General features: G+C 37.4%; 1 protein-coding gene across 10 annotated transcripts in view; it reads left to right on the top strand.

The window, feature by feature from the left end:
* The window catches only part of ERC2 (ELKS/RAB6-interacting/CAST family member 2), a 401,773-nt gene that overhangs the window by 83,462 nt on the left and 296,099 nt on the right, over positions 1-22,212 (top strand). For all 10 annotated transcript variants that reach the window (XR_010028823.1, XR_010028829.1, XR_010028825.1 and 7 more), the window contains exons 5-6: positions 3,847-4,002; positions 8,879-9,046. Coding sequence is in view for 1 of the 10 variants with exons in the window: in XM_063164669.1 (XP_063020739.1) it covers positions 3,847-4,002; positions 8,879-9,046 (324 nt within the window). In the remaining 9 variants the exon portion in view is untranslated. The remainder of the gene's footprint in view (positions 1-3,846; positions 4,003-8,878; positions 9,047-22,212) is intronic.

The following is a 22,212-nucleotide window of genomic DNA, read 5'->3' as shown; positions in this document are numbered from 1 at the left end:
TGGATGTCCTTTCCCTGAAGGTGTTCCTGCCCAGATTGGATGGGACTTGGAGCAGCCTGGGATAGTGGAAGGTGTCTCTGCCCATGGCAGGGGGTTGGATTAAATGACCTTTAAATGCTGCTTCCAACCCAGCCATTACATGTTGCTAAGGTCTAATTCTATCATCGCTCAAACAGTGATAGTACTGAGAGAGAAGATCAGAAATTGCCTACAAATATGGCCTAGAACTCACCTTAAGGATAGGATATTGAAAGACATGTGGAGTCTAGCAGCTATAAAGTCTTTATAAATGTAAGCTGTAAAGTAAAATGAAAATATTTGTGGTGTACCTTACTTGCAGAAAGAGCCATCTTTATGTATTGATCCAGCTGTGATATTTCAGGTATGGGTTTGGTTCTAGAGAAGTGTGTGTGTGTGTTTGCAGTGCAACATGCTCTATTGTTAAGATTGCATGAACTTTCACTTCCCTTATCTTCAAAGACAAACCTGAATATTCTCTGCTTTAAATTGACAAGGTAGAAATTCATACAGTAAGGGTAATTGTGTATGGTCTGCTGACAGTCCATGCACATAAATGTGTTTAAATTCAAGCTTTATTAAATGTGAAGTTTCATATATTTCCTTCTGATTGCTTGTTGAATGCCCTACAAGCAAAATTTTGCAGACATAATTTAAATTTATCATGTATCTGAAATGATGAGGAGTAGCATTTCATTACTTTTCCTTTCAGAATAAGACAGCCTGGAATGCTGTGTTATATAGGATTGGACTTGTTGATCCTTGTGGGTCCCTTCCAACTCAGAATATTCTGTGATTCTGTGGTTATTTACAAATACTTTCCCTTTTCCTGCCCCTCAGTTTTCAGGAAATGTACTATAGGAGTCTTGTAAGCACTGATATCATTCTTGAAACATCGTTGTGGAATCTCACTTGTTAGACTTCTTCCATTGTGAAATATTGTTTTCTTCAGCATCAGGACATATTGGGTTTTTTCACATTCCAAAAGAGGTAGGTTTCTGCTAGGTCCAGCCAGCAGAAACCTGAATAGCCCTAACCTCTCACAGAGTATCTGCAACACTATTCTAATAAAGGAGATAAGGAAGAAGTATTGGTTATTGCTGGAAGGAGGGGATAGATTAGGATGAGTGCCCTGATCTCTGTCACAAATCCTGCTACATAATCTTATGTCTTTTAACAGTTTTAGAGGGCCTGACTGAAAAAAATCTGAACAAATGCTGTATTGTTTTAGAACTCAGAAGATGTTATTAGTACCATTTAATACTAAGCTACTTCCTAAATATTGCGAAGGAATCTTTGTTGTGATTCAAGACAGACCTATGTATTTTTTTAGCATGTTGCTAATGGGGATAAATCTTAGAGGTTTGAAGAAAATATTGCATCTGTTTCCATTTCAGTTTCTGAAAGCTTGCTGGACCCTGTGCCCAACAAGACTGAAAGTTTTCCTGTTGAAATTTTCTGTGGGAAAATGCTGATTCAGCTGAATCAGGAGGTTTTATGGGAATGTGTCAGAACTTTTGGCAAATATAAAGCTACCTAACTTTCTGTGCATTCTGCAAGGCAGCCCAGCTCCCTTGTGGCAGTACCACTGGGGGCTCTGGGCTCTCTGTTTTATTTTTGACCTATGACATTTTTCACTTTCCAGCAGCTGTCCAACCTCTATAGTTTCCTGGGCAAGCCAGCATGCAGTAGGGAACAGTACCTTTGAGTTTGACAAAACTTGTGAAATTTCTGGCTTCTGTTTCAATAAAAAGCTAATGCGGAATTTAGTCACAATTTTTCAAGACATAGGAAAATAGCTTTTACACATCTCTAATCATAGTATGCAAAGATTGATTAAAAATAAAGTTTCCTCAGAGATTTCAATTTTATCATGAAGCAGAAGTACAGAAAATGCTTCCACAAGTTATTTTAGATATTTCTCATAAAGCTTAAATTTTCTTCTGTGATGTATAAACCTTCTAAAGAGTGTAGTAGGCTGTGCTAAAATTGTTTCTGCCACATTATATTTGCAAACGCGTAAAATACAAAGGCAGTACAAAAAAGCAGACTCTTATAGATTTAGCTGGGCAGATTTGATGAAGACTATTCCCAGATGTCATGTCACAGCAGGTCATGTAAGTATTAATATATTTCATTGCAAAATCATTTCAAAGTGTAGTGAAGCTTAGGTTTTGCTTTTATCTTCAAAAATAGGATGAAAATATTTCTGAAATGAAGTCTAATGGAGCAGGCTGAATTTGTTTGTAGTATCTGTGAGATCTACAATTATTTTTGTGTTGTGTTTAAGTCTGGAGAACTTTTAAAGAGTTCTGTATCTTTTCATGCAGTATTTTTCTTTTTGTGCAACTTCTTTAAATGATAAGATTCAATGAGAATTCTTCCCTTTTTTCATTCTATATCAATACTTCCTGTTTTAGAATTGAAATCAATTTTAAAATTAATTTTGTTGGAATAAAGAAATAAAAAAAAACTTCTCTCAGTTTGAGATTTATTGTTGACTATAAAGATAAAAGCAAAAATGTTAGAGGAATGACAGTGGGCTATCTAAATGACATTGCTTAGTCCTTAGCTATCATTCTATATGGATTTATAAGAGTGGTCTTCAAAAATAATCTGAGATTCTTTTTCACTTCAGTACCAAAAATTCAGATGCTTTTTGGAACTTCATCCAGATTCTTCTGTATCTTAAAGTGCTACATGTGCCTAGCTTTGTTATGAAGGACGTTATTACAGGAATTGGGGTTTTTGCTTGTTTTAAGGCAATCTAAAGAAAGCAACAGAAACAAAGTTGCAGTGATTTGAGCTTAGCTTGTCCCTGTTAAAGGATCAATTCCATTTGTATTTTTTCCCAAATTAGCTTTCTAACTTAATAACCTGGTCTTAGTGAATCAAGGTGGTTTTAGTGTGGGTTTAAAAAAAATTAAATTTAATTTTATTTTATAAATTGAATATTGATCTCAGTGGTACTAATATTTTACGGTCTCTAATATTTTATGGGTGGTTCATCCTTTATGTTGTTGAACAGATTTCCTAATGAGTAATTCTGCAATGTTCTTTCAAACAGAAATTTGTGACAAGTTTGTGTAATCACTTTTGTAATCTTTCTAACTCTCACAAAAGGGACTTAGCCAATTCCCAAATGACTGGAAATAACAAAAAATTATCACTGTTTTCCAGTGTGGTGCTGGCAGTGCTGGCACACATGGCAGCTGTTGGCCGGGATGTAGAAATTTTTCGTGGTTGTCGTTTTGTTTATCTTCGGACTCACAATAAAAAGTGCTAAATCCCCTCTTAGTGATGTGGCCGGATTAGTCAAGGAAAAATATCTGAGGCCACAACCTTTCTCCCTCTTGAGAGCAGGCAGAGCCCCAGAGAGAAGGGACCCTGAGCCTGAGGCTGAGCACACGATGGCTCTGCCTTGGTGAGACCTGGGCTGGACTCTCCAGGCTCAGCTTGGTGTTTGAGGGCTTGGGAGAGCAGCCAGGCCTAGGTGGTTACTAATGATAACAAGGTGTGTTGTCATACATGTGTGGAAAAATAGGGCATCTGCTATTCTCCCTTCTTCTCTGTGTGGGAATTAATTGGAATTTCGACCAGAATGTATTCTCTATGGGCTGTACAACTATGGTGGAAGAGATCCGGTCTGAATTCTGCGTTTCTTTAGGCTAAAACGGATAGAATTATTTCTGGTTTATGTGGATTCTCTATTTGTACCATCTATTTTTGCTGTCTCATTACTTGATACTCACTCAGGTATAGATATGCTTCTTTTACTCTTTAATATGTCTCATATAATTTTCAATACTTTCTTTTTTTGTAACTTAGGATACAAAAATAGCTTCACTTGAGCGCAATATAAGAGATCTGGAAGATGAAATACAGATGTTAAAGACAAATGGAGTTCTGAATACAGAGGACAGAGAAGAAGAAATCAAACAAATAGAAGTTTACAAGAGTCACTCAAAGTTCATGAAAAATAAGGTAGGATCTATTTATAAAAGAGATTAAGACTGTTTAAATAATGGAAAGAAAAGTTTTAATGTGACCATTTCCAGTGCAAGAAGCTGGATGTCTCCTTTTGCTAAATCTCTACTGTATAATAATCAGTAGAGGTGAAGGAGTGAAACATTTTGGATAAATGAAAATTATCTGATTTTAGCTTTTGATGTCATTTTGCAATAAGGACTTTTGTTTCATAGGTGCTACCAAATTCTACTCTGCTTATATTTTCAAGACTAGCAATTTAATGACTTCAAATTACTGTACATAGACTATTAGGAGTGCCCCAGGCAGGTAGTAAATATGAAGTGATGTGACACATTTCCTGGTTTCAAACTCACAAAATATTATTGCTTGTTCATTGTTTGAGGGTTTTTGCTACAGAAGAAATGAAAGTGTTAGTGCCCATGTGGAATTAATCCAGATTTATTAAGAAAAAATAATGATCAAAGAACATATGTATTCTTTTGGACAAAAGTAGCTCTTAAGCTACTGAAAAATAACTAAAACTCCTAAAGTAGCATTGTCATCAGGAAAATTATTTTGCTAACCTAAACGTTATTAATTTCAAAGCAATTCAGTTTTAGTGACTTACAGCAAAACTCCCAATGGATGTCAAAAACCTGTTGATATAAAAATAAGGTAGAAAGCCTAGAACCTTAACCCTCTCCTGATGTTTTTGTGAGGAAAAGCTTCAGTATATTTCTGTAGCACAGAAAGCAGATGAATGAGAAAATATGCATTGTTTTGTCACAGCCTTCTGATCTTTGATAAATGCCATGTTCTGATGAAACTTTGTCTGTTTTCTTTCACTAGTCTTTTTCTTCCACTTAAAATTAAGATTTACAGCAGAAGATGCTATTTTTATCACTCATCTGAGAACATTTCAAGGTAGAAAAGTATTTGTGGAGCTGTCAGCAAACAGATCTTGCTGTACCTGATCTGTTGAACCTGAGATCCTTGATAAATTCTGATAAACAGGATTGATGGCAAAGAACAGTACAAAATTCTTCTGAGGTGCTTGAAGTTCTACATAGTTTTAATTTATTCTTGAAGTATAACTTGTTTTCAATCTGTTGTTGTTTTAAATAAATGGGAAGGTGTTAGATGAAGGCAAATATTGAACATTTATTTACATGAGTGGCAGAGAGTGTTTGGAAGTGTTTCTTTTCTTAACTATTTTTAGTACTATTCACTCCTTTCAAATATATAGACTTTAATTGTGACTTGCAGTTAAATAAAAGTTGTAAAAATGAGGAAGAAAACTTGCTCAGATATTTTTTCTTGCCCACTTGATAAGGCCTCTCCTTGCTCAGTTTTCCAAGAGAGAAAACTTGTCATTACTCACATAATACAGAAGTTGTTAAAACAGATCTTAAAGTTCATAGGGCCAAGAGATCTCCACCTTCAAATATCTTAATTGAGAATATAAATAAAACATATAGGATGATATGTACTTTTAATAATGATATCTGCTCTGGAAGACTTTCTGCCCTTACTAGGATTCATCCTTTGGCTGTCAACCACATATTTAAATGAACACAGATGCCTTTTTTTTTTCTTTTTTTTTTTTTCAGGTGTGAGTTTGCACTTGGCATTTAAGTAGTCCTTTGAGTATTAGAACCCTTATGCTATCCACTGGGTATGAAAATCTAGTGGATTAGTGCAATTTCAGCAAATTACCAGTAAGATGAGTTTTAAGTGTTGACAAAGCAGTAATAAGGTGCTCTGTGATTCATGTCTGCATGTAAGAGCTTTCCATACTAGATGGAGGAAGCATGCAAGTTCTGGGAGATCCTCCAGGAAAAAAAAAAAAAAAAAAAAAAAAAAAAAAAAAAAGGAAAGAACTACAGAATTTTACTTTTGTGTAGGTAGGCCTGGAAATTTAACAATCACTTTAAAACCAGACCTTTACCATCATAACTTGTAGAATCTACTGATAGACTTGTAGGGTTGGCTGTATGCAGGCACATGATTTGCATTGCTACTCCTTTACTTAAATCCTTCACTTCAAAAAGCAGAAGTCATTTGTTGCATCAGAACAAATTCTATGATGTGTTAATGAGCATAGTTTCATTTAATGGAATTATTTATTGAAAGATTTAGCCCATTAATTTTAATGTGCAAAATTCAGAAGAAAAGCTTTGATTTTTTTCTCCCTTTGTTTTCTGGTTACTCTGCATAATGTCACATAAGAATTTGGTGTGAAAAAATAACAGAAGAACACCCATTATGGTTTTCTGGAAATGGAAAATTAATGGGTTCTAAAGAACTGAAATTACAGGAGGTGACAGAATCGTAAATTGAGAAGGAAGAAAAAGGAATTAGGGTTTCAGGAAAGGAGGTGAAGCAAGATCATATTGGGCAATGTTGAAAAAGTGGTGACAGGCAAATTACACACATGAAATATGTGAGATAGTGGGAAGGTCAGGGTCAGAGGACAAACTTGGAGGTTTTTGGTGCTACAGCGCTTACATCCAGACTTGTAGGTTATCTTCTTTTTAGTCCTTATAAAGTATGAAAATGTTTTGTTGTATTATAGGAGATCATGAGGTTTCATTGAATCATGACAGTTGGTCTTCCACATCATTTCAGATACAGCAAAAAGGTTTGCATATCTGCTAGAGGCAAAAATCTATTTCATGTTCCCTTTAATTAGTTTTTTTACACTCTGAGATACTGCAGAACTTTAAAAAAGTGAATATACCCATGACTAAAACTTCTTAATATAAGTTTTATACGTTTTTATTATGAGTTTATTTTTGTGGCAATTTTTAAAATTGAGATCTTAGTACATTTCCACCATGATAATTTATTTTTAAAAGACATCAGCATATTTATTCAACAATCTCTGTGCATTTGGTTTGTGTTTTAACTCTTAATATTTTTTTTGAGAGCTGTAACACATTCTTAAACTCCTGACAATTTGTAGATCTTGTAGCCAGAACTTTACACTAAACAGATTCTGTTTCTAAAACACAAAGAACACACCTGCAATGAAAGCAAAGCCTTTTAAATTTTTTTTTTATTATTTCTCAGGGTGTGGGTTGTGTCATGGAGAGAAGGGGAAGAGTTTCTAGAAGAGATTAAGCATCTGTGATGTTCACATGCATCTCGTATAAAGCCTGTGATGTAATTCAGATTGGCTGCAGATCCACATTTTGTCTTTGTGTCTTGCAGACAGATTTTCCCATTGTTCATTTTCTATCCATTTTCTCTTGGTTGCCATACTTGCTTACATGCTCTGGCAAAGGATGGAGGAAGGTGGTTTGCTTTCCAGAGAAAGCTTTCTCTAGCAGCTTTTAATTGCATTCTTTCCTCATGTCTGGTTTTTGTATGCTTCTTTTTTCATTTTGATTTTTTCAGACTTTAAGGTGATTTATTTTTAGTGCCAGGGTAGATTCTTGATTCTATACAGTAGCTCATGGGTGACTATCTGAGCACCTTAAGCAATGGTGGAAACATATTATAAAAAGATTTATAAAAAGAAATAAGGAATAAATATATTAAGACATGCGTACAGACTGTAGTGGGAAGAATCACTGCCTTAAATTTAATTTTTAAGTATGCCCTTGCAATGTAAAACAAAATAGAAGCATTTTGATCAGCAGCAAATATTTCCAGTACCATAGAACACTGAATTTATGAAATGTTTTAGTATGTGGATCTTTGGAATGTGGTTGAGTAGGATCAACCTGCGGATCTGTGGATATTCTTTTTTTTCCCCTGGGGATTTTTGAATCATCTTCCATCTACCACTTGTAGATTTCTTGCATCTCAAGTGTCTGTTGGGACATGGAAAAGAGCTCTTCATATAAAGGAGGTGATTTCTCTGAGTTATGCAAATGCACCGGGGCATTTTATTTCAAATAATCCTCATGAGGTGATGCATCTGGATTCAGCTGGTGACCAGTGTTACACCACAGGAATTTAGGAGTAGTTATGTGCCACCTAATTCACCATCCTTTCACCTATACACATCATTCTGTATATAGTCCAGTGCTTTGCTCTGATTATTATATTCTAAATCCACCATAATTTTGTGTTATTTGGCTATTATTTCTATTTATCATTGTGGAAAGAGGAGAGTAATCATAATTCCATGACATTTACTGATGTACCTTAAATTCACTTAAATTCAGAAGCCCTGTCTTAGTCTTGTGTTTCTGCTGTTTCCTCTGGGATAAGCTTTTATTATCTCGGAGCCCTTTCATTGTGTGGAATTTTGTATAATGCTTTCCCCAGACTTCTCTTAAGTTAGTCTTCTTGGCTTGGCTTTTCTACTACCTGAGAATTCCATGTGAACTGCCAGGGAGAAAAATAGGAGGTGGGGATGGTGGGCAGCAACAAATTCGCATGAAGAGGAGTAAGGTTAAAAGTCCACTTTTCTGTTTTCCTCTGCTAAGATGCTGGTTTTTCTTTATCAGACTCCTAAAAAATTCCTGATTCATTCTGGCCAATGATAAGTCATGGGAATCATGCTGTTGGAAGGACTGAATTTATGCTTTTATGAACACTTTTTTTCCTGTGCATTTTTGCTGTCTTGCCAGACTTGCCTCACATGGGATACGTGCCTTTGAACTTAAGTGAGGTCCGTGGTGAATTTATAGACTAAATCATCTTTAAGATTTTCCTTTTAACTTCTGCAACAACAAGGCATTCATTCTTAGACAGAGTGCATTAAATTGCAAGAAACACAATTGAAGGTGTGATTGTAAAAAGTCTGAACCTTAATTCTCTTCCAGCATTCACAGGTGTCTGATTTGTCATATCGTGGTCATTCACACCTTTCAGATTTCCAGTGGAGCTATGAATTGGAGACAAAATTAATGACCTAATTTTTTTCCCCCCACTGCAGATTGATCAACTGAAACAAGAACTCTCAAAGAAAGAATCAGAACTTCTTGCCTTACAAACTAAGCTTGAAACCCTTAGCAATCAGAATTCAGATTGCAAGCAACACATTGAAGTGCTTAAAGAGTCCCTTACTGCCAAAGAACAGAGAGCTGCCATACTTCAGACAGAGGTATTGTATTTCCTAATCATGATATGCAATAGAAATATGGAGTTCATGGCCAGTATCAAGGTTTTGATGTGTTTGATTCAAGTCTGTGTGGCAGGAAAGTTGTTAAAGAATAATGAATAATCTAAAACAATTCAAATGCCAGTGTATTTGGTGTATATATAATTCTGGTAGTACACCAGCTCTCATTCTAGAACTTTTTTTAAGTGCTTATGATTGCCTTTTAAGAAAATGTTTGTGTCTAATTCTCATTGGCTTCACTGGAGGGCGGTGTACCGTAATGACTTGATTGCTGTGATATGATGACCTGATTGCTCATGAGTTTCTCTTTTGGTTGCTCTGATTGCTCATATGAGTTTCTCTTTTGGTTGCTCTGGTTGATGCCCCTTACTTCTGTGTATTTCTGTTCTGAAGGATGAAGCCATTGATGTATTTTTAAGGGGTCTGTTGAAAGGTGCATATTGTTCATCTCTTGTTACTTTTTTCAAGTGCAGTCAACATTTATTTTAAACTATGAGTAATTTAAAACAGACCAGTGTATTAATTATTTATGTATCTACAAAATCAGACCATAAAATATGGATAAAAATGGAATACCCATTTGAGGTGGTTGTCACATTTAAGGGAATATGTAAATCCAGTGTTTAATATGTCCATTAACTATTTTCCTAGTGTTTTAAAAAACTCCATAGGCTTGGAGCACACAATACTGATTAGATTGATTGCTATTAAAACTTCATGATTTTATTTTTAATGTGTTTGTTTCTTTCAGGAAACAAATACCTGTGGAATTTAGTCATACAGAGCAAATGGTTTCTATTCAGAGAAATTTATTATAAGGTATACAGGAATTTGATAGAATGTTTCAAAAGTCCAGTTAGGAAAAAAAATGGCATAGACTCATCCTTCTTGTGGAAATAGGAAGTAAATATTTCTGAGATTCTGATTATCCCCTTTTTCAGATGAAATTTGGCATTTCCAGCTTGTGTTTTATGCGCCAACTATCATATGTGTATAATACAAATTAATCATAACAGAACAAGGATAAAGACTCCAGCAATTTCAATCTAGCATTTGAGTAGGAAAGATTGAGTGTTTTAAATCCTGGGCTGTGCAAATCTGTTTTGCAAGGCTTGTATGACCTGTCATACTGCTGAGGATGGTGATAAATTCCGCTGGTTCTCCACTGATTGGAATTCTTACTCCCTTACCACAGTGGTTTGCATTCAGTGTGTTACAATCTGGCTGGCTGATGGGCAGTGGTACAAAAATGAATTACAGTGTTCTTGATGAGGGATTCTGCAGTCCTGGTGGAGAAACAATTGGCTTCTGGCAGGAATCTAATTCCTCTTCTCAGTTTCTGCACAAGGCTGTTGAGCTTGAATCTTTTACATGATTTAGACTGTGCTGTGGTAGCAGTCCAGCAGTGCTTCTAGACACAGCAGGTCTGGGTCTCTAGGAACTGGGAAAAGATTTTTGGTTGCTTAGAGCAACTGTATCAACCATCTCCAGGCCTCAGGTCTTATCTAAAGGGAGGCCAATTGCTTCTAGCAGCAGATGGGAAAGCAGCTGCAGGAGATAGATGCAGGGCAAATGGCAGCCCTCCAGCAGGTGGAAGTCATTAGGGAAGAAATGTTGCACTGTCCAAGCTATTGTTGTTGGTCATTCCCAGATGAGGAGAGCTAATAACATTTTGGCCTGCATTAAGCCAGACACCTTTATTTCTACGTGTCTATTTATTACACTGTCTATTTGTAGAACAGTTTTTGTACAATCTTGTGTCCTTAAACATATTCATAACTTGCCTTGAAGTGCTTCTTTCTGGAGGTGAGCATGACCACCGAAAGGCAGTTCTAGTCCTGTGCTGAGTAAGGTGTTCAGAGTTGCAGTGTCAACTTCCTGCCTAAATAGGATTACTTTGTAATCACCTTGTTGTAATTAAATTAGCATAGTAAATCCTGTAATAAAAGAAACCCTCCACAGGCTCTCAGTTATTTCATAAGAAGTGTTGTATTATTATTTAGCTTAATGGTACTCTGCAGGTTATCTTAAGGTTTTGCTGAACCAGCTGCATGTGATCCAACGGGATGTGATTCACAGAATCCCATCATAGTTGAAGGGAAGGGAGCTCTGGAGCTCATCTGATCCAACCCCTCTGCTTGAGCAGGGCCACCTAGAGCCAGCTGTCCAGGACCATATCCAGATGTCTCTTGAATATCTCAAGGCATGAGACTCTACAACCTCTTTGGGCCATGTGAGTCAGTGTGAGTGTTTCCAATGTTCATAGGGAAACCCCTGGGTTTCAGTTTGTGTCCATTGCATCTTGTCCTCTCACTGGGCAGCACTGAAGAGTCTGGCTCCATCTTTACAGCCTTCCTTCAGGTGTTTATACACAGTGATGAGATGCCCCATTCACTTTTCTAGGCTAAACAGCTCAGCTCTCTCAGGCTTTTGTGATATGAGAGGTACTCCAATGCTTTAATAAAGCCCTTGATTAATCCTTTAATTTCTTTATGGCCTTTCACTGGGCTGTCTTCAGTATGACCAGAGCTGGACATGATATCTCAGGTGTGGGCTGAGCAGTGACTGATAGAGGAGAAGGATCAGTTCCCTAAATCCCTAATGAGCCCAGGATGCTTTCAGTGTGTCCCTGCAGGGCCACATTGCTGGTGTTCACCATCGTGGCCACCAGGACCCCGAGGTCCTTTCCTGCAAAGCTGATTTCCAGCTGAGTGAACTCCAGCACGTGTGAGTGCTTGGCATTGTTTCTCTCCTGGTTCAGGACTTTAGCTTTCCTTTCTCTCCATGAGGTTCATGTCAGCACATTTCTCCAGCTTGTCAGAATCCCTCTGAACAGCAGCATGACCCTCTGGTGTATCAGTTGCCCTTTCCACATTTTTTCCACCAGCACACTTGCTGAGGCTGCACCCTACCCCAATGCCCAGATCATGAATGCAGCCATGCAACAGGACTGGATGCAGTATTAACCCCTGGGATGCTGTGCTGGTTCTGCTGGAGTGTCCTGATTCCACTTGATAGCCAGCCCTCCACCTACCTACATGGTTCTGACAAGCCAGGTGTGGTAGGGCATGAAGCTTATAAGTAACATGTAACAGTTTTTTTTTTAGTTCATGTATCCCTGGAAGTTCGTTGGTTTCACTCTATTTCTTGGCAAATTCTACCAGTGTTTGTTATTGAGTAGAATGGATTTTTTTGGAGTATAATTTCATGTTTGGAATTTTAATGATATCTTAGCAAAATTAGCTCAGAAAAATTTTACTGCTTTAAAAGTGTAGTTTAAGTTGGAGCTCTAGCTTGTACAGTTGGTTTCAACAGGAAGAAATGAAGTGTAAGCAGAGTTATGATGATCTTCATCCTGAAGAATACTGACTACTATTGAGGCATGACTAGCAGATTTAGTTGGTTGATGTGTGATGTAGCAGATCATCAGAAATAAGAGGGCACTTGAATTTTCTTCATGGGTTTTTGGTCAGGTTTCAGGTGCAATGGCACTTTGTGACATAATGTGAAAGAAGTTAAAACCATTGGTAAACAAGCCTAGAATCTAAACACAGTGTTCTTTTTGAGTGGTGTTTCTATTGTCCCAGTGATGTCAGTGTTTTATTTTGATTTCAATATGTTTAGTTGACTTAAAAAGCTATCACTTGAAGTTTTTTTTGACAGCTGAAACAAAGAGAAATAAACCCCATACAGCAGTAACTATCACGGTGGCCAGAGTTGGGCGGTCTGAAAATGGTTTTCTGCCAGTAGGAAAAATGTTTGGAAGCAGTCCTTAGAAGGTTCACCACCTCTGCTATGTGCATTTCATTTTGTTCCATTTTTAAGGTCATATATGATAATAGTGCCAAACTATGCAAAATTTTCCTACCCTAATGTATATACCCTTTGTTTTGATTATCTCTTTATTAATGATGTGAAAACCCTGAGGTCAGATGAAAATGAGCCAATGTAAGGCTAGTCCAGCTGCAGAAAACTGAAAATGTCACTGTGCTCCACAGAGAACTGTTAAAAGGAAGAATATGACACTTGATGAGGTTTTCCCGTTGGGTGAAAAAGCAGGGAATTAAAAGATGTTAATTTTTAAATGAAGCCTTGTAGTGTTACTGCAGAAGGAAAGAAGTTAAAGAGTGAATAATACTTTTCAATTATTTAAAAAGATTAAACACGGCCATTTGTATACTTAAAGAAGTGGTAGGCAGTAAAGCTTGATTCTTTTTTGTGTGTATTTGCAGTGACTGGCGCTTAACTACTGCCCTTAGCATCAGGATAAAAACTTATTATAAATTGATGCAAATAAATTCAACTCAGCTGGGTAGCTCAGAGGAGAAAAACATTCATTTCATAAGCATTTCTGACACAAACATGCTTTAGCACTTAGTGTATCATTGCTTTAGATAACACACCTGCAAGCTGGCAGGTGTGCTGTTTGAAGGTTAATGAACTGTGAAATAAGTAAATGTCTACAAAGAAATTTTGTGAATTGTGAGCATAGTCCTGTCAATGGAGGAAATGGATTAGAAAAATAGGTAAAGTCTGTACTGTAACTGAATAACTGATGTGTTCAGCATACACATATTAATATAGAAAGCCTAATAAAAATGGAGAGGAAGGGTGATTATAGTAGTTATTTATTGCAATCTGCTTTTTTTGTTTAAACAAATTTGTTTATAAAGAAGGGTTGTGAAATGATTGACTTCTTGGCAGTTCTTAGTTTGCATAAAGAGCAAATAAAAGCAGACAGCACAAAATACTTGGAACAAGACTAAAAAGCTTTATTTTTCTTTCTATTACAATGTTGATATTTGATATTTCTTGAAATGTAAATCTGCTTTTAATTTTACAACAATAATGGTATAACTACAGTTATTTCACTCTCACATTTTTGTTTTTCTCCGTTAGAGTTTTACTTTGAAATTGTGTTTTTCTATTGTTTTGTGATTTTTCTTGTTTCAAATCAGGCTGGGCCAGATCTTTCAGTGTGGTCTCTTTGCTGTGCTGCCAGGGCATTGTTCTGGTGGATGTGCTGTGCGTGCGAAGGGAGGATCACCCGTGGCACAAAGCACTGTTCTGGACACCAGGCTGCCCTTTGCTGTCACTCTGCAGCTGTCCACTGCTCTCTTCACAAAGGGTTCCACATTTCAAGTGCAGCATTGTCTCAGGTGCAATGTGCCAGACATTTCAGTTTCTGTGCAGCAGCCACATTTTGTACGCCCTATGACTGTTCAGAGAGGAGAGAGGAGTGTAGTGGCAGAGCAGTAAATTCAGAGTCAAGCTGAAAGAACTCATAGGTTAGCAAAATGCTGTGTCTAAACAGAACTAAACTGTGTAGCAAGCTGGGAGGCTTTTCATTTTTGTTTTTTCTTTTGGTGTCTATCTGCCTCTTGGATTCTGATTTCAGGACTGTTCAGAGGCATATCAATTGTCCTGATCTGATTTCCAGATCTCTGTGCTTTGAGTTGGACTTTGCACTTGTGACCTCCTAAGACTCATTTTCCAGTGGCTTTATGGTATCAAAAATGAAGCTCTCTCAAATACCTGATACATCCTATACACACAACCCCATCCCCCTTGACTGAATCCATTCTTCATGATTGTTTTTAATATTCTTTCTTTGTTATGGGGAAACCATTGTTTTAATTTCAAGGAAATTGAAGCAGAATTTTCTGTGAGCAAGATGGATGAAAGAGTAGAGAGTTCCATTTGCAGGGCCTGTAGAAAGTAGTGCCCAAAGGCAGGAAAACAAAGTTAGAGAAAATGGGAAAGTAGAAAGAACGGAGTCTGTATTTGGTGTGTAAAGAATTAATACAACTTATTTGGCACAAATAGTTTGATGAATGTTAGATTTATCTTGCTGTCAAAACACTTCTCATTTTCATCTATTTTATTGAATTAAAGAGAAAATTAAAGTGTCGTTCCCTCCTGCCCACCACCCCAGTTCCTAGTTTTATAGAAAATTACCTTGTTGCCATTGAAAACAATATTCAGTTAGACAGCTTTAATGGGCTTTTATAACCAAGCAAAATTTACTCTGATAAGTCACTAGTGGATGGAAATGATTAGAAAAATTTTAGTACTCTTAGCTACTAATTTAAATGCTTTGCTCTAACTGGAGATGTTTGAAGAGGAACTTGGGTAGGATTGCTTCAAAAATGATTCTTTGTATACCATAACTACTGCTTAAGTTCTGATTGATCTAAAGGGGCCTAGTTATGATCCTGGTGTAGTGGCACCATATACAAGAAATGCAAAGGAAAATACACTTCAAAACAGCATTGAAATTTCACCAGGTGGATGCAAACCCAAGGGGAACACAAAAATGTTGTAATTAGCAGAATAGCCAATAGATATAACAATAGCCAGTCTGAAACAGTTAATGATTTGCATTTATTGCTATAGTGACGAAGTGCATGGAGAAGTTATTGAAATAGTTTTGCATAATTTTTGGGTTTTCTGCTTAAGAGACAACTGGGGAGAAAAGGCTAGAACCACTTACACTTCTCAAATTGTGATTTCATTTTTCAGGATGTCCTCTTCCTAACATGGTAAGAGTCCTAAACTCACAATTGCTCTTACCCAAACACTCAAAGTGTAGAATGTGCAAAGATGGATTGTCAGCCTTCTTCTGTCTGTGTTGAGGGGAAAAAAAAACCCAACATGCTTACAACAGCAGCAGAGTTTAAAATAGGAGTATGGTCCATTTGGAATGAAAAAGCTTCTGCAGCTGTGGTCATCCAGAAATCTTTAGATATGCTTGTACTGACAGTAGATCTCAGATGGCTTTTTGATTATTTTCTTGGTAGGATTCTGAATATTATTTTCCTTTCTGGCTATGTGATGTGGGCTGTTTGTTTTCTTCCTTTTCCCCTTGTTTAACTTTTAGAAGGAAAGAATTTTCTAGTTCTTGGTATCACAGTGGACAATGAAAGTAAAAGGATCTGAGCTTCTGAAAGATTAGTGTTTTCAGAAGTAACCTGCTAATATTGAGAGAAGTGTTCATATAAGATCAGCTCAGGCAAACAGCACTTCTCCACTTCATGTCCCAAGTGATAACATGATATAATTACATAATATTTTACATTTCTTCAGTACTTTCCACACTTAAAATCAAGTAATGCAGTCTGTGAGAATTTTCGAAAGATTTGTCATTGTTGTAGGTAAAAAGTATTTGCAAGGAAACAAGAGGAAATCTTTGTCAAGCATTAAGAATAAATCTAAAGAAGAAAAATAGGCATTCTACTAAATCAGTAGGAAATAAGTGAAAAGAGCATGAAATTGTGGAGGGGGGTTGTAGAAGATGCTGTTATGTAAGAGCACTGGGACAGGAACATCTGTGCTCATGTACAGAGCTGCTTAAACATTGAATTGGTGGAGTTCTGCTAACTCAATTTGTATTAGAAATATGTCTAAGTATTGTAAAACTAAGGCCTAACAAGATAAAATCTGGGGTTTTACAGGTTAAGTATTTAGAGTTTTGAAAATGTTGGTACTTGTGTCAAGTTGGATTGAGAAGTAGATCAGAAGATGGAATAAAATGGATAAGGATGCTTTGATTTGTGTTATTGTAGTGTTCTTCTGGCTGCCTGTTTTAACAAAGAAGTCTGACTGTGTTTGTAGACACAAATCTTAATTCTGACATTTTTAAATGTGTGGTGTTGGTCCCTCCTCCCCCTTGTTGAGTAACAGCTTTCCTTTAAAAAAGGTTGACTTTGTAGACATTCATAAAGGGCTTGTGAAGCACTATTGCCTTTGCTCAATCCCCTTTTTTCTGCCTTTCAGTGGAGGGGAGTTTGATACAAGCAAGGTGCATGTCAGATGCTGTTAGGGGCTGGCTGGAAATAGGCTGGAGCAATTCTGCAAGTATTGCTTTATGAGGACTCATTTTATTATCATGTCCTTTTACTTTTGTTTTTCAAATTCTTCCTCAAGTCAAACAACCCTAACAGCTGTTTCTTGTCTATAAAGACTGCTTTCTTCCAGCTGCCCTGTGCTGTGAGATCAGGCACAAGATCAGTACAGGATGGGAAAGACTGAGGAGTGTGTAAATAAAAACAGTTCAGGCTCACATTCACTGCATGCTTGTTTTCCCCTTTCAACTGTTTAAACTGTTGAAGTTCCAAGAAAATACTTAAAATACTTTCCATTAGTTAATTAACTCTTATGCTGTATCACTTTACTCATTGTTCTGAACGTTGTTGGAACAACACTAATTTGGATTCTGGAAAAGATTATAGTATTTATAAATAGAGAGTTTTCCTATAATCCCTAATTGAAATTAAAATCCGTATCTATTATATCTGCCTATTTCTATAGATTCCTAATCTTTTGCATAAATAATGTTTTTCTGTTTTCAAAATATAGGTACTCTTTGTGGTTGAAATGAAAACATTTTTGTAGCAAGGCTGGGGAAAGTTACTTTCTATTCCAAAATATTTAGTGTTTTCAGTAATAAATTTGGAGGAACATTGTCATTGAAATACTCTGCATGGAGGACACAAATTTTGCCTTAAAACTTAGGAGAAATAATAAAATAGGAAAATTGTCAGTAGCAATTACTACCAACAGCAATAGAAATCGCTGAGATTCTTTATTCTTTATTTTCTACAAGTGTTCATGATGCCTGTGTGCCATATCCAGTGGAACAGAAGTAATTCTTTGGTCAGGGGCTTGCATGGAAGATGGATTACTGCTGGAAAGATTCGTACTGGAGGCTCATCTTTCACCTTTAATTTTAGATAAATAGCAAAATCATGTACAAATAAGCAGAGTCCTTACTGGGCAAGGCAGGAAACTGTAGAGAAAGGTGTGCTCAGGTATATTTGAGCTCCAGAGTGCGCTTCACTGATCTTTTACATGTTTTGGAACTCTAAAACATAACATAGTGCGCAGTTGTTAAAGGACTCCCTGCTACACTGAATTTCAAACAGGACATGTATTTTTGTGTCATGGTTCCACATTCTTTTCTGTCTTTGAATATCTATAACTAAATTTCTCCGCTTTATGTCAGGAGCAATAAAGTTCCTGAGATGAGAACATGTGGGAATAAAAGATGGAAATCTTAATTCTCAATACGTAGTCAGTTCCACATTATTTTAGTTACAATAAAGTAATCTTTTCTTTTACTATTGATTTAAGTTTTTAGTCAAGTTTAAATTTTGTTTTACTCTTTCAGCCAAAATAATTCCATTTTCTTGCTTACTAAGCACAGATAATTACTAAGATATTGCATTTTGGAGCTGTTTAATCTTTCTGCATATGTGATATAAGAGAAAATTGGTTTCCACTTACTAAATAATATGTTTATTTTTGTTTTAGGCCAGTTTTATCTTCCCTTGACTCAGGTGCTGGTTGACCTTTCAATAGAAGCCTAGGTTTGGTTCCTTGTTTATTTTGAAATGTTGCCAGAAGTTGGGGGGAAGGGGAGAAGGGGAAGACACATTCCCTTTATTTTATCCCATTTTAGGATTTTATGCATGATTTCATAACATGGTGGTAAATACAATAGTACATATTTAATGCAGCTTGGAGGTTTATGTTTGCAACAGACTGGAAACAATTGACAGTACTTTTCTTAAGCATAACCAAAAACATAATGAAGTTTATCCCGCCAAGTGTCAGGCCACAAATAAAGACAGGCACATGTGTGGTCAACCTGCCTTCCATTCCTAGGAGAAGTGCCATTGGACCAAATAAACTCATTTTAAATCGGGCAGGAAATCTTTGCCAGACCTGACCTAGACCTGTGTGTGTTGGTGGCTCATGGCTGTGCCCAGCCCTGCAGCTGAGTTGGCTCCTGAGCCAAACACGAGTCCAGGCCTCTCTGCACTGAGGTGCCAGTGGCCTCTGTTGCCTTTTTCTCTTCCAGGGGGATTCTGTGTGCCAGCAGTCTGGCAGCAGCATCCACTCCACTTTGTGTCATCAGTCATAAAGTTTGAAGCATGCTGTCATATACCTAGTGAGAGGATAAGCTTGAATGATGTATGATTTTCCTGGACAAAGAATGCTTTCAGGAATTGTTAAAAATATAGGAGAATATTTTGCTACCATGCATTTTTATAAATGAACAATTTTGTATAATCAAAATCAGCATTTGTACTTCTGTAATTACGAAGCTAAATGAAAACAAATGACACAGGGAGGTGGGAGCAGGCACAAGTGTCTGGGAGGAGCAGGGAAACCCTCTCTGAGAATCAGGTTTAGGGTTAAGAAAGACAACGCCCATCTAGACTTGAATGTAACAAGAGATAGAAAGGACAAGAAAGGTTTCTACAGGCACAGCAATAGCAGAAGACTAAGGAAAATACGGGGTCACTGATGGGAGGGCAGATCTGATCCCAAATGAGATGGAGACAGTCCAGGTACTAAGTGCTTTGTTCACCTTGATCACTACTGGAAAAACCAACCTTCAGCAACCCCAGATCTCTGAAAACACTACGGAAGTCCAGTGCCAGGTAAACTTATCCTTGATGGAGGAGAATCAGCTCAGGGGATATTTAAGGAACCCAGACACACACAAGTCCCTTGGCCCTGCTGGAATGCACCTACAAGGGCTGGTGGCATTGTGTCAGTTGCCTTTGGAAAGTGGTGGGAACTGGGAGAGGTTTCTGAGAACTGGGAGAAAGCCAATGTCTTACAAAAGGCAACAAGGAGGATCCAGGGAACTGCATTGATTATATTGATCCCTGGAAGGGTAATAATGAAGAGGGAATAATCCTGGAAGCCATTTCCAGATACATGACAGACAAGAGGTGATTTTTAGTAACTGGTGTGGATTTATGAATTTCTGGGTAATTTCTCCCCAGGAAAAGCTGTGTTTTTGATGGGTTGCTGATAGTTTGATTTGAAATCTGTTTCCCTGTGTTTATATTCATTGGATAATTAAGTATTTTTTATTATAGTGTTCATTTTCTGGGATTACTGGCAAACTTTCTTTTCCAATAATCCTTTCTGTAGTGGTTCTAATGACAAGTAGAAGCCTTGAGAGATCATCTTTGTTCACCTTCATTGTGTAAAGGATGGTAAAAGCTCAGTATGCAATAAATTCTCACCTTATGAACACAATTACAGGACAGCTGGAGTTCTGGGACCTTCTAACTCTCTGTTCTGTGTGCATTTCATACTCAATCCACCCACTTGCTGTGTGTCCATGGGGAAATCCTCCGGGAGGACTGGGCTCTGGGTGCTTCACAGGGTGATGTCAGGCCTGCTTAGAGGTTGTCTAGCCCAAGCTTCTGATCTAAGTAGGTTTTAGTTACTGTGAGTTGCTCAGGATGGCATCCAGCCAAGTTTTGGATACCTCAGGGATGGATTTTCCATAACCTATTTAGACACCTGCTTCAGTAATTGACCAAGCTTGTGGTAAAAAAATAGCAAAAACTAAACCATAAATATGTTTTCCCTATGTCAAGGTGGAATTTCCATGTTCCACTTGTCACATCCCTGCCTAATGCTCCCTTGAGAAGAGCCTGGCCCTGCCTTCTCATGCCCTTCCACTCAGTAAGAATTGAAGACAGCACTGAGATCTTGCTGGGGCTTTTTTGTCAGGGTGCACAGGCTGGTGCTCAGCCTCTGCAGGTACATCCTGTATGTCAGTTCCCAACCATCCTGGTGGGACATTCAGCTGGATACCCGTGTCTAAGCTGGGCTCTGGGCGTGTTCCAGAGACTGGTCCACATCCCCCAGGCATGTGCTGCCTGTTCAGTCAGCTGGCTTTGTTTCCTGCTGGCTTTGCTATTTGTTGTGAAGCATTTTTTTTTCTCATGCATAACCAAAAGAGGCATTTCTAGAACATGAGTTTGGAGTGGCAATGTGTTATTAATTCCAATAGTTATTATTAGTCATACATAAGTCCAAGAACTATTATCCACTTACTGTTCTAAGAGAAACATTTTGATGAAAAGCTTATCTTAATATTTGATGTGGGATTTAACAGTTCAGTGTATTAAAAAAACCCTCAACATAGTAGTCTGTCAAGAAAAAAAAGAACCTGTCTTACCCAACAAAAATCCTTTGACAACTTTAGGACAAATATAATTGGGAAATTATCTCTCTCCATAAAGATAGATGTAGTTTTGATGACTTGAAGATGAGGGTATGTTTTTAAAGCCCTGTCTTGGTCAGTTGCAGGATTACTGGTAGATGAATTTTCTTGATGTTGTTGTATTTTCCTTGTTTGCTTCTGTTGGAACAGTGAGCAAATGGGCAAATGGTTTTGGTGAGCAGCTTCTCAAAAGGAACACGCAAAGAAGCTGTGGCAGCAGTTTATGTCAGTCTGATAGCACCTGCTGTCACCTGGTTTCACCTCTTCCTGGAGGAGAAAGGGATCCAGGGCAGGCTGATGTGATTCTCTGCTTCCATCTCCAGATACTGCCAGAACCCCATAATCATCTCCAAGGGAACAAGAGTAAGGACATGGCATACTCCTCTCTTTATTTATTTCATTATTTTTGTGCTGGCTGAAAAGTGCCTGCAGTCACATGCACATGGGGGTTGGCCAAATGGGTAAGAATCAAACACCGATTTCAGATCTGTAATGTTGGATTTTGCCCATCTAGGAAAGAGTTCTTGCATGGTTGTTATAGTTTCATAGGTTTAAAATGTAGTGGCAATAGTGCAAAATTTAAAAATATAAACTATCATCATTTAAAATGTCAAATGCAGCAGCTGAGAGAGCACTCAGGATGGCAGCTGTGATGTGCCATATTGATAAATCAAAAACTAAATTCAAAACATATGATCTCAGTAATGTGATCCAGATTATGTATTAGAGTGTAACAGTTGTGCATTCTCAGTGCTAGAAGTTTGCTTTGCCTTTGACCCAGTGCCTTGATGTGCACTGGAGTGGTGCTGCAGTGGGATGGGTCATATTTGTGCTCAAGTGGTTCTAAGAATCTAAGTTTGTATTCAAATGAAACATAGAAGTTTGATTTGTAGTGTAAAAGTATAAATATGCTTATTCCATAAGAATTATGTTTTCTTTTCTTTGTTGCATAAGATGCAGAGGGGATTTTAAGGTATCAAAATTTGAGTGTGGGGGAGGTACTTGCTGTGGTAATGTCTTTGAGTGAGTGTGAGAGCATTTTTACACAAGTGATGAGAACCTCCTGGACATGATTGACTTAAATTAACTTGATTGGTTTTTATCAATTGCA

Source organism: Melospiza melodia, chromosome 10, assembly GCF_035770615.1.
Source record: "Melospiza melodia melodia isolate bMelMel2 chromosome 10, bMelMel2.pri, whole genome shotgun sequence".
NCBI classification, from domain to species: domain Eukaryota; kingdom Metazoa; phylum Chordata; class Aves; order Passeriformes; family Passerellidae; genus Melospiza; species Melospiza melodia.
The sequence above is the reverse complement of the archived record's forward strand: the minus strand, read 5'-3'. Positions and strand labels throughout refer to the sequence as shown.